Source organism: Mesoplodon bidens, assembly GCF_964165515.1.
Source record: "Mesoplodon bidens genome assembly, chromosome: 2".
Taxonomy (NCBI): Eukaryota; Metazoa; Chordata; class Mammalia; order Artiodactyla; family Ziphiidae; genus Mesoplodon; species Mesoplodon bidens.
Window position 1 is genome coordinate 82601108 of NC_138177.1, and position 12978 is coordinate 82614085.

Consider the following 12978-nt stretch of genomic DNA (forward strand, 5'->3'; position numbering starts at 1 on the left):
AACATGAAAAGTTAATGTATGTGTTGAAACAATACTTTATTTTCTAGTATTGATATCCATGATGTGCCTTACGTATGTAGAAAAATACCTTTTCTAAACCAAGTTAAGTAGGAAGCAAGAAAACTGCATAATGTGACAGTTTAAAATTTCACATAGCAACTGTGGACACTTGGTACCGTGAGAGCATCCACAACACTTTATGAGAACAGTATTAACTTTCCTCACTTCAAAGAAGATGCTTAATATTTCTGGGTCTCAGCTTTCACCTTTGTACAACACTAGACTGCTGAATCAGATTTCTGATGTTTCTTTCAGCTTTAACCCCTAAAGTAATTTGTTTCTTCGGAATATCAATCTCACCACTTAAATGCAGAGAATACTATTTTTAAAGGGGGCTGTTAATCTGACTACCAGAGTGTTTTAACTTCAAACATTTAAAAACCAGTTGGAGGGCCTCCCTGGTGGCGCAGTGGTTAAGAATCCGCCTGCCAATGCAGGGGACACCGGTTCGAGCCCTAGTCCTCCAAGATCCCACATCCTGCGGAGTAACTAAGCCCATGTGCCACAACTACTGAGCCTGTGCTCCAGAGCCTGCAAGCCACAACTACTGAGCCTATGTGCCACAACTACTGAGCCTATGCACCACAACTACTGAAGCCCACGTGCCTAGAGCCTGTGCTCAACAAGAGAAGCCACCGCAATGAGAAGCCTGCGCACTGCAACGAAGAGTAGCCCCCGTTCTCCACAACTAGAGAAAGCCCGCGTGCGGCAACGAGGACCCAATGCAAACAAAAATAAATAAATAAATAAAAATTTTAAAACAAGTAAAAACCAGTTCGGCCTAAAACTAGTGCAAAGCTGGCGCCAGTTAATTTCTGCTATGCCTGTATGCCTCACTTAAATGGGAAGGGGGTAAAGTTCAAGCAGGAGAAGGGAGGGTCAAGGCCTGACAGGTGAACAGAAATCCAGAACTGAAAAGGACCAGAAGGATCCAGATGTAGCCAATCCTCCATGTAATAAGTGAGGGAACTGGCGGCCCAGAGAGGGAAAGTAACCAGCCTTGGGTCACACAGGAAGCAGTGGCGGAGCGTGTCCCTAACATGCCACGCTTTCCTGGGATTACCAACTACTTAAAGGGCCCTGGCTCCGCAGACCAGGGGTCCCAGCTCTCCTCGTCCTTGTGGGAAGCGGGGAGCCGGAGACTCCTCCTGGGAGGCCACGCGCAGTCGCAGGGAATCGTGCCCAGCTCGAGACCTACTCGGTGGCCCGCACGAAGCTGCATGTGTCCGCCCGGCACACGTAGAAGCTCTTTCCTTTATTCGGGCCATCTCGGACGCCGGTCTTCAGAAAACATAAGGTCCCTGAGGAGAGAAGGTCGACAATGATTACGCCACGCTAGGTTAACCGACCCCGAAGGACCCTAGCACCCTGACCTCCTACCGTGCTGCTGACACCTAACTACTTCCATCCCACTGCTTTTTTCCTCTTCCCCGAAACCACCCCCACCCCCAACGCCTGCTTCCGCCTTTTACTCCGCCCTCCTCATTCAGGAACCAATCGTCACCCACCTCCTGTAGTCTTAACCCCCATAATTCACCGCCGCGGCCTTAGCCCCACCCACCCTAGCTACTATCAGTCAATCAGACGGGAAGTGTGCTCACCCCCAATCAATCACAGACGCCCTAGGCTCGCGGCGCGCAGAAATAAAAAATGAGGCGAGGGGGCGGAGGGGGGAACCTGGTCTGGCTGGTGGGGCGTGGCTGGTGCTAGACGGAGGCTTGGGGGCTGGCAGGGCTTCCGGGCCGAGGGAAGCTTTGTTTTGCAGGTCCTGGAAGACGAAAGAACGGGACTGTGAGCGGGGCGACTCTAGCGTATATTCATTTCAGATCTAGAGGCGGCCCTAGAGGAAGCAGACGTTACAAACTCCTCTGCAAAGAAAGCTGCCTTCTCCCGGAGACCAAGAGCGCCTGGAGCTTCGCGGTCATCTGCGAGCCGAGGCCTGGCGCTAGTGGGCGCTCTGCCTCCGCGAGGGGTCACTGGGGAGGGGAGGAGTCCCTGAGAAGCGGCCACCGCAGGAGGAGGCACTGGATTTGCAATTTAGGGGCGAGGGGCGGGGCGCGAGTGAGGGCCGATGGGGCGTCCTTGAAAGCTGCGGGGTGAACTGGCAAATCTATCATAAAGCAGGCATAAAGACTAGGGCTACACAACACAAAGCGCTAACCCATACTTATCTCTCTTGACAACCTGGTGACATGGGCAGCATTTTAAGGACCCCCGACACTCATAGAAGGTTGAGTGACTCACCCGAGGTCAGAGAATTAGCGAGTGGGCCGTCTGCCGACGGGTGCCCAGGGGACAGCGCAGCTGCCTCCTCTGTGTACTGAATGTTCTCTAGGCGCTCACTGTAGGAGACCTGAGTTAGAAAAGTCAAAGTGGAAACAACAAGAGAAATAGATTGCCTTTGGTGAAAGGGAGTTTTATTTTGCACACTTTGTATTGTCAGACTTTTTCTACTAGTATGCTTTTTGTAATATTAAAAATCGAGGGTGAAGTTAAAAGAAAAGGGACTATTTGAAATCGTAATCAGATCTCTTAGTCAACAAAAAGGGAGGAATAGAAATCAGAGACTTATTGCAAGAAAGATGGCTTCGTCTTACAACTACTGAGGACCATATGTCCAGACACATGGCGTGTGCAACTGTACTTATGGAGACCGTAGGACAGGAAATCTGCAAATTCTAGGAAATCTGGGCTATATGATAAATGTAAATGTCCTAGGGGTTCCAGAGGAGGGGAGACAAACCTGAGGTATCATTTATATTTTTTAAAATAGATTTTATTTATTTATTTATGGCTGCGTTGAGGCTTCGTTGCTCCACTCGGGCTTTCTCTAGTTTCGGCAAGCGGGGGCTACTCTTCGTTGTGGTGCGCCAGCTTCTCATTACGATGGCTTCTCTTGGCGTCTCTTGTTGCGGAGCACGGGCTCTAGAAGCGCAGGCTCAGTAGTTGTGGCGCATGGGCTTAGTTGCTCCGTGGCATGTGGAATGTTCTCGGACCAGGGATCGAACCCATGTCCCCTGCACTGGCAGGCGGATTCTTAACCACTGCGCCACCAGGGAAGCCCCAAGGTATCATTTATTAATTAAATGAGTCCTTATTAAATAGCTTTTTGTGTGCCTGATGTGGACCACGTGCTTGAGAAATATACAATTCACTTATTCATACACAAAGTTTAAGATGACTTTTTTTTTTTTTTCGGTACGCGGGCCTCTCACTGTTGTGGCCTCTCCCGTTGTGGAGCACAGGCTCCGAACGCGCAGGCTCAGCGGCCATGGCTCACGGGCCCAGCGGCTCCGCGGCACGTGGGATCCTCCCGGACCGGGGCACGAACCTGCGTCCTCTGCATCAGCAGGCGGACTCTCAACCACTGCGCCACCAGGGAAGCCCTAAGATGACTATTCTAACCACAAAGATCTTGCCCAATATTTGGAGGAGACAGAACTAGCACACATTGAACACTTAAATAACAATGTAAAATAGTATTTAAATGTCAAGATGAGTGGAGTTAGCAGTAAACTCTGTAGGACTAGATAAAGATGTGTCTGGAAGCAACGTGGAGTTAGTTTATACATAACTATCCCTTCTGAAACACCTATAGATAAACGTAGAGACAGGAAAGGAGCAAAAAACAAATAAATAGAGGCATTTTCATTATTCCCAGATTGTATTCTTGCATTGAGAGTTTTTATGCACATTTTTAATAGATGCTGTATTAAGAGGACCATGAATACTGGATTTGCAGGAAAAGGGGCATGATAATTTAATCATTTCTTGAATAATGTCTTTTTGAAACAAATAAGACAAAATTGGGGCCTCTTAAATATCCCATTGAGGAAGAAGCTCTTCCTCTGCAAGTATTCAAGCCAGTATCAGGTTCAACCCCATGAAAGTGTGCACAGCCAAATCACAGAAAGGGGAAATATTTATCCCATAAATTTGGGATATGCTAGAACAAAATGTTTAAGCTCTGGACAGTTTGTCCCACTTAATCATATTTATAAGAGTGAAAATACAAACAAGTTTTTTTGTGAAAGGTGGCCATAATATTGGCATAAACTATAGTGAATTATACAATATACACTTTTCAAAATACATACATTAGTATGTATATATTTACTTATTTTTAATTTATATCCGTAATTAGCCTGTAGACTCTTGGAGAGCCCTTTGGACACGATGTGCTTTATGGACCCCTATTTTGAGTAAAGTTGAGACTTTGAGTTTGTTTTTCTTTAAAACTTGATTGATTCAGAATGAATGGCTAGGCTAGGTCCTAGAGCTAGATAGTTTAAATCCACAGGTTAATGAGCCAATAAATTCTTTCTGTATGGGGCTGGTCAAACGTAAAGTATGTGATGGAACTATTCTAAAACTGGATCGTAGTAATGGCTGCACAACTATATACATTTCCTAAGACTCAGGGCACTGTACACTTTAAATAGGTGAATTCTATGGTGTCTAAATTATCCTTCAATAAAGGTGTTAAAGACAAAGATACACTGTATAAGCAATGCCAAAACATCTGCATGGAAAATAAAACCTAAGATCAATCACCTAGATGTTTTGACATCCTAAGGAAATTAATGGATGAAGGAGTAAATAGTAGAAACCCTTTAGTTTTAGATGGTATTAATCCTTAAGCAGAATGGTTCACTGACTTGTGGAATAAAATCCAGAGTGGAGCAAACACTCATTTTAATTCTTGCGGAAATGAAACAGTTGTATTTTATCTGGTCAGAATTGTGCTGGCTGGCATATATTAAACATGACAGGCATCCATAAGATACTGGTGGTGAGAGTACCAGGTAGAAGTCACCCCTTGACATCCCTGTCACTGTCTGGATTGTTTTAAAATAATCAGCAAGTCCAAATTTCAAGTTATTTGTAAAATTCCAAGTTCTATGCAACCTTTACCTTTACTCATTATTTTAAAAAATGAAATTGTCCAAATATGTTTTTCCAATTAGCTGATAATCTAAGTATATTTTGAATTTATATCCTTCTGGGTTTTTGCTCATTGCTTTGGGGTGGGGAGTGGTAACTAATTTTAAACAGTAGATAAAGGATCTTTTGTCCCCATGAGGCACATTATTACTATAGGGAAACATCACTGTAGCCTAACTTCTGAAGTATCTTTTGAGATAAGTGCTTTTACACGCATTCTTACATGTAGTTCTCACAGGTACCCTGAAAGTGGGTATTCCTCTATCCCCATTTTTAAAAATAGGACACCAAAGTTTAGAGTAGTTAAGGAGCTTGCCCCAAGGCCATGCTATTAGCCACTTCCTTACAGAGCCTCTCCTTGAACTTTGGAACCAGAAGATTAATCTATTCCTGGCTCAAAGTCAGAAAGCTGACACTGGACAGATCAGGGACTGGAAGCTGTTTTGGGGGGACTCCCAATCCAGTTCCTGCCACCACAGTATTTTTAGGAAGCATAAATTATTCAGTGATTCATTTAGATATTTAACCTACAAATAGCCAAGCATTCAGATATTTCTGTTATACAGATGTGGCTCAACAAATCCAAGACAAAAAAAAAAAAAAAAAAAACCAAGTCCTGCCATTTTATAAATGGTCACTAGGTAGCAGCATATTAACATAAAAGCCAAACACAAGGTCCACCTTTTCTGCTGTTTTCATTCTTTTTATTTAACGATATGTAACGGTAATTCGATTTCATTTTATTTTGTGCCTTTCAAATATATGACCATTTTAAACTTTGATAAAGGCACAGTCAGGATGAGAATATAGGAAAGACAAATCTGGTTATAATTGGGAAAGTGAAGAGATTTTACAAATTCTTTTGTTGTACCATATTTTGTATTACATTCCAAATGTCACTGGTCTTGAAATATTATCCCCAAAATGGTTCAAATCAGGCCCTCCTTCATCCACTTTTCTTTTTTGGTAAGTGTACGATTCAATACTTTTTTAGTAAATTTATAAAGTTGTGCAACCATCACCACAATCTAGTTTTAGAACATTTCCATCACCCCCCAAAACTTCCCTCAAATCTGTATGTAGTCAGTTCCCACTAACACCCCCAGCACCAAGGCCACCACTGATCTGCTTTCTGTATTTATAAGTATGTCTTTTGGGACATTTCTTATAAATGGAGTATGCAATATGTAGTCCATTGCCTCTGCCCCCTTTCATTTAGCATAATGTTTTGAGGTTGTTGTAGTGTGTGTCAGTGTTTCAATCATTTTATTGCTGAATGGTATTCCATTATATTTGGATTGTTTTCCCTTGGGGTTTATTAGGAATCATGTTGTTATGAATATTAACAAGGTTTTATATAGACTTTTTTTTTTTCATTTCTCTTGGATAGATACCTTAAGAGGAATTGCTGGTCAGGTGGTAAGTTTATGTGTACATTTTAAAGGAGTTACCAGCTGTTTTCCAAAGTGACTGTACCATTTTACATTCCCAAGAGCAACATATAAAGGTTCCAGGTTCTCCACATCCTTACCAACACTTGTTATTGTCTGTCTTTTTTATTATAGACATTCTAGCAGCTGTGAAGTGATACCTCAGCTTGTTTTAATGTGCATTTCCTAATGACTATTGATGTTGAGCTCCTCTTCATGTGCTTATTAGCCACCATCTTCCTCTTTTATGATGGTCTTGAAAGGCTTTTTCCTTTAAAGGTCTGTATGAAACTTAAAACTAAAACCCAAGCAAAATTGACATTAATTGTTATTAACTCAAGGAGATCAAAGAAATATTAATGTATAATGTTAATGTTTGTAGAATGTTAAGTAATAGAATTGCATATATACTATAATTATAGTCCTTTGAAAAATGTTTTTAACAACAAAGTATTAACTCTTTTTTTTTTTTTTTTTTTTTTGCACGGGCCTCTCACCGTCGCGGCCTCTCCCGCTGCAGAGCACAGGTTCCAGACGCTCAGGCTCAGCAGCCGTGGCCCACGGGCCCAGCCGCTCCACGGCATGTGGGATCTTCCCGAACCGGGGCACGAACCCGTGTCTCCTGCATTGGCAGGCGGATTCCCAACCACTGCGCCACCAGGGAAGCCCCTATTAACTCTTTTTAATTGAAGTATAGTTGATGTATAATAATATTATACAGATTACAGGTGTACAATATAGTGATTCACAATTTTTAAAGGTTATACTCTATTTATAGTAATTATAAAATATTGGCTATATTCCCCGTGTTGTACAATATATCCTTGTAGCTTATTTTATACCTAATAGTTTGTACCTCTTACTCCCCTACCCCTATATTGCCCCTCCCCCCTTCCCTCTTTCCACTGGTAACTCTTAGTTTGTTCTCTATATCTGTGAGTCTGCTTCTTTTTTCTTTTTTTCGGGGATCGATTTTATTTGGGCTTCTCACAGTGGTTAGAGCCACCCTGTCTTCAGAACAACCACAGCACAGGAAATGCATCACCAAGACCGCACAGAAAAGTCTGACCAGCTGAATCTTATTGCTTAAAATACACATATTCGCAATAACTGACAAAAGGTGATGTGCCTCACAGGGGAATGTGTTAGCATTTGCAAATCTTCCGACTGTAGCAGCAAACCCTCGACCAACCCCTTTCTTCTCGTTCACCTGGAACACAAGACTCCCTCAAATCTCCCCGGCCCCCTCCCGAGTCCTTCAGCTCCTTACTTCCATCTTTCGTCATACAGGCAGCCTCATGTAGCAGGAGCCAGACTGTGACTCTGGACTTGAACCCAGCTCCACCAGCTGCATTTTCTTCTCATGCCTTTCGCATTGGATGCTGCAGTAAAACCAACAGTAAACACGTGGACCAGGTCCCCACTCTGACTGGAGAAGGACTCCTGAGAGGGCCAGAATCCATCCCTTCAACCAGTTAACTCAAAAAGGGTTCATTTTGGTAAAACTTGATCTCCTTTGAGACACTTCAGTGAGTTGTTTGGGATAAAAACAAAAAACAAAAAAAAAAGTGGCAGGAAAGGCATCTGAGGGCTGTGGCACACTCCTGGCCACTCTTGCCACACATCGGCCACGCGCTGGACCTCAGCAGAGGGAGGTAAGCCCTATGACACTCTGGTGGCCACCAAACTCTCCTGGCAATTCTGGGCAGGGCTGACATCTGGGCCACCGCCAGTCCAAGCTGGACACTAAAGATCCAATCCATCTTCTGTCTGAGGTTCCACCCTGGCCTGCTGTCCGGAGCTGTTGTGGACACCCCCGGGGGCTGAGGCCGAGGGCCAGGAGCAGCCGAGGGAGGCAGACAGGCTCAGAGCACGTTTCCGTTTACAGGGAGCAGAACACAGGCCTCCGAGTCTCCACAGAGCAATGTGCAAATTGCAGTGATGGGTAGAGTAAAACCTCTACTTGGAGCACAGTATCTCTGGCAAACGTGGGGACTGCCGCCGACAGTGCTGCTGAGTACACCCAAGTGCACAGACATTTGCTCAGCAAACAGTAAATGCGTAAAAGAAATTACCTTGAGAGGGCTGCTCCTGCTCCAAACGCGTGGGTAACGTGAGCAGAGTGGCTGCTGTTCAAAGTGTAGTCACAGGAAAACAGGGCTGTGGGCTCACACACAACAGACAGACACACACAGGTTATCCAAAAAGTCACTGTATACGGACTGCAATGTGGATTTTGGTTTTGTGGACTCCAAACTCAGACACTCATTCACCTCACAGCCTTGGATTTGTCTATTTTGTGTGTGTGTGTGTATACATATATACACACATACACATATATACATGTGTATTCATATATACCTTCCTTTCTTACCATAATATCAATGCCTAGTCTGAACATCATCGTTCAACAGTGGGGGAAGAACCAAACTCTTCATATGAACAGGGCTGGACAGGGAATGTTAGTTTCAGCAGTTGGCTTTCTCCATTCAGATTATTCCTGTCAAAGCTCAACTGGTTTTTGAAGCCAAACTACAGTAATAAGGATCCTGTGGTCCTTCAGGGTGGCTGCCTTCACCCTCCTACCTGGGCCACTTAGACACTTTACATAGGCTACAAAAATTAGTTGCCCCACTCAAGGGGGCACGGAGCAGGGAAAGGGCATGAAAACCACAGATAACCAAGGCATTTTTTTCTAAATGGTCAGTCTGAGAAAACAAACAAATAAACAAAACAGCTTATTCAGAATCAAGAGAAAATACTGTGTGAGAGTCAGGCTGCGGGACGGCCCTTTCTCAGGACCCACAGCTTCCTCATTTGTTCGTAGAGAACGATGAGACATGAAGGCCGGCAGACGTGTGCTTGGGATGGGGGAGGGTACTGGTCACCTGTGGGCACAGATCTAAGGGCAGAGATGCGGTAAGCTGCACCTCTATCCACTGCCACAGCGCAGGGCCTCCTGCTCACCCGCAGAAGTTCCAGAGATAGCCCCCAGCCAAGCCTGCACACAAAACATCTCTTTCTGGCTCAACTGTAGCCAGGACTCTTTGAAGGCCAAGTTGGGAAAAAGCCACAAATTTTCCTTTTCTAAAACAGAATTCTTGCCTGCCCACTGGTCAAGTTCTTATTTTCAGCTCGCTTTTGTTGTTGTTGTTTTTTTAAAAAGAAAATAAAGAGAAGGCAGGTGTAATCTTCCACACTGAACCAGTCCGTGGCCAGCCAGGACCTGCTGGGAAGGGGCCCCTCCAGGATTCATCGTGCCACTTTGATCTCATCACCTGAAATTTGAGAGAACAAGCCCTTTACCAACCCACCACGAAACCGCCTGTCAGCTCTCATCCTCCCACAGGAAGGGCCCAACTCCGGCTCCGGAGACACTGGCAGCGAGAAGCGACAATCCCCAGGCCTCTGGGGGCTTCATCCAGGGCTGAGACCTGCCACCTCTCAGACTGAGACGCGGCGAGGTTCTCAACAACTCGCACCAGAACATGAATCCACTCCATCACCAACAGTCACCTCAGGGCACAGTCTCATCCCCTCCTTGGGGGCTTCTGAGACGCCCATCTCTCTGACCCAAGCAGGTAGTGACACGTGACTTGAAAAGAGGTAAAGGGGGACGGGGTGGGGTATGAGGAATGAGTCACAGGACAACTTCTCGGCCCTCCGTGACACTGTATCTATGGGGGGCGAGGCACCCACACCCCAAACTGTACCTGGAGATGCAGGAAAACGCAGGAGCAGAGGGGAAAGGAAAAAAAAAAAGGAACACAGTCACTTAATGCTTCTCTCACGGTTCTCCCCTACCCTGGTTGCGTCGCCAAGTTCTCGGGCGCAGGCAGGGCCTGCTCTAGCTTGGGGAGCTGCTGCTCTGGGAGTCTGGGGAGTCCTGCTCGTTGATGGTGTTCAGCAGCAGGCAGGCAGGCAGCCGCGGCACGTGGGGGTGCCCAGGCTCCCGGGCCTGCTCCTCGGAGGGCTGGCAGAGCCCTTCCTCCTCGTCGCCAGGGGGCGGCACGTGGCAGCTGTCGCAGAAGTCCAGGGGCCCGTCCAGAGCATCGTCGAGGAGCGTGTTGAACTCTTTGAGGTCGTCATCATGGTGGCCCCGGTGGCACCACACACACCTCGATGCCCGAGTCACCTGCGAAGCGGCGACGTCTGCCGGGCGTCTTGTCTTTGCTGTCAGGGAGGGCGCCGCCCCGCTCGGAGCTGTACTCTTTCAGCAGCTCCTCCTTACATTCGGAATCCTTGTCCAGGAAGGCCCCAGGGTCCACCTCCCCCAGGCCGGCCACAGAGCCGCTGGGCTCCATCTCGGGGGCTTTGGCGGCTGCTGGGTCTGCTGGCACGTCGGAGGGCTCAGGGTCAGCGATGCTCAGGGGTCGCGTGCTGCTGCTGCTGGGCCCGGACGGGGGGCTGCTCTGAGCCCCCTTGGAGCCCCTGGTGGGGTCGGCGCCCGGGGGGCTGCCGCCTGTAGGGCCACACTGTGCAGGCAGCTGCTGCTGGAGCTGGAAGGCACTGTATGGTGGGGGAGGAGTCGGAGGTCGGTTCCACTTCCTCATAAGGAGGTAGTAAAGAGTTCGGCAAAAACCTGAAATAAAATGGCAGCGCTGAGTAATTGTGGGCTTCCCGGGAGGCGATCAGGTTGATTTCATGTTGCCGCTGTTGGGCCTGAAGGCGGTGCTTGGCTCGGCGGTGGTGGCACACGCAGCAGCAGCTCAGGATGATGATGATGGTCCACACGAGCCAGAACCACCAGAGTTCATAGTAGTAGCTGCAGCACTGAGACTGTCCATAGCAGTGTCCTATGTCACAGATGTAGCTTTGATTGTCGGGACCCACGCAGGTTTCCTTATCCTGCGGGGGTTCAGCCCTGGCTGACAGGGGGCTGGGCAGCATCTGGGGGAGCAGGTGTGCCATGCCACCCAGGAGCCTTCTCCTCTCCATCCCCCTCCCCCGCCTCCTCTTCCCTCTTCTTCCTGCTTCCTGCTTCTTGTTTGTTATATTCACTAGTTTGTTATATTTCTTATATTCCATATAAGTGAGATCAGGCAGTGTTTGTCTTTCTCTGACTTATTTCACTTAGCATAATGCCCTCCAAGTCCATCTATGATGCTGCAGATGGCAAAAGTTCATTCTTTTTTTATGGCTGAGTAGTATTCCATTGTGTGTGTGTGTGTGTGTGTGTGTGTATGTGTGTAAAGATATATCTCATCTTCTTTTGACTTCTTTTAACAAACTATTAACTTTTAAGACTATATTCCATTTGTATACCTCTGAGAGGTTGGGTTGGGAGACCAGAGCAGGTTTCATTTTCTGCAATTCACATGTATTGCTCTTACGACTTAAACAAAAATCTAATAAAGATATTAAAAGCAGATGCAAGGGAAAAATAACAGAAGACATGCACAAAATTAATAATAATGCCAATTAAGGTGGAAGACTTATTGGTAGCTTTTTTCTCTTTATCCCCATTTTTCTATATGGCCTGCAATGTTATTATACTATCAGTTGTAGGACCCACATCTCCACACCTCACCACAGCACCTCTTAAACTTGCTTAGTTCTCAATCTAGCTATTTAATGCTGACCTTCCTGTAATTAATCCTTTCTTGTACTTTTTTAATTCATCCCATTTCCTTTTTGGTATCGAATGTCAATTTTATAGCAAGATCTCTTTTCCCTTAACTCTATTCTAGTTATTTTACTTAATTCTAACCTTATCCTCAACTCCAATTCCAAATATTACTAGAAAGAAGGGACTCTTCTGACTTGTTTTGTAAGACATTTGCCTCTTTAGAAATTAGATCATGTAGAGTCTCAAGGTCACTTGTGGCTCTGTACTTGTTTTCTGGCAGTCACTCTGAGTTGCATTTCTTCTGGAAGGCCACAAATGACAGTAGGGTAGATTCCAGGTTCTCAAGTTGAGAATGAATACACTGCCCAGTGCTTCAAATCCCTCTACTATGATGTTTTGAGCCTCCCTAGAGGCTGGGCTCTTAAGAGCTGAGGAAACTCTGGCAGAGTTCTGGCTAGTTCTCCCTACATTTCCCTTCTGAGTTAACCTAGGTGCTGGAACAGAACAGCCTCTGTTTTCTGCTATTTTTTCAGTACTACAACAGTCTTAAAGAACTCATCAACCTTTTTATAATGTGAATCAGATTCTGTCTCTCCTTGCTTAAAACTCTTTAGTGGCTTTCCATTGAACTTAGGAAAAAAGTGTAAATCCTCATCTTTGTTCGCACAGGGCGCCATGTGATCTGGCTCTGCCTATTTCTCCCTCTCACCTCTGCCATCCTGTTCCTCGCCTCCTGTGTTCCAGCTACCCTGACCTGCTTTCCCTTCCTCAGTGTGCCCAGCTTTGTCTTACCAAGGAGGCCTTTGTTCATGTTGTGCTTTCTGCTGGGAGTGTTTCTCCTAGTTCTTTAAAAAGCCTATCCCCTCACCCTTTAGGTCTCACTTAAGTATCCCTTCAGTGAGACTTTCCCTGACCATTTTATCTATGGAGGGCCTTCCTAATCTTTCTCTATCTCAGCACCCTGTTTGCTTTCTA

At 46.0% G+C, this 12978-nt stretch overlaps 1 protein-coding gene and 1 pseudogene across 4 annotated transcripts in view; both read right to left on the reverse strand.

Moving 5' to 3' along the window:
- TTF2 (transcription termination factor 2) overlaps positions 1-1514 on the reverse strand; it is a 42570-nt gene extending 41056 nt beyond the window's left edge. For all 3 annotated transcript variants that reach the window (XM_081224320.1, XM_081224321.1, XM_081224319.1), the window contains exons 1-2: positions 1441-1514; positions 1259-1361 (exon numbers count right to left, since the gene is read on the reverse strand). In XM_081224320.1, coding sequence (XP_081080446.1) covers positions 1259-1361; positions 1441-1468 — 131 coding nt within the window. In that variant the 5' untranslated portion in view covers positions 1469-1514. The remainder of the gene's footprint in view (positions 1-1258; positions 1362-1440) is intronic.
- An 8471-nt stretch (positions 1515-9985) lies between these two features.
- LOC308612461 (WW domain binding protein 1-like) lies at positions 9986-11372 on the reverse strand (annotated as a pseudogene). The gene has a single exon. The product of its transcript is annotated as a WW domain binding protein 1-like (transcript).
- Between the last annotated feature and the right edge of the window lie 1606 nt (positions 11373-12978).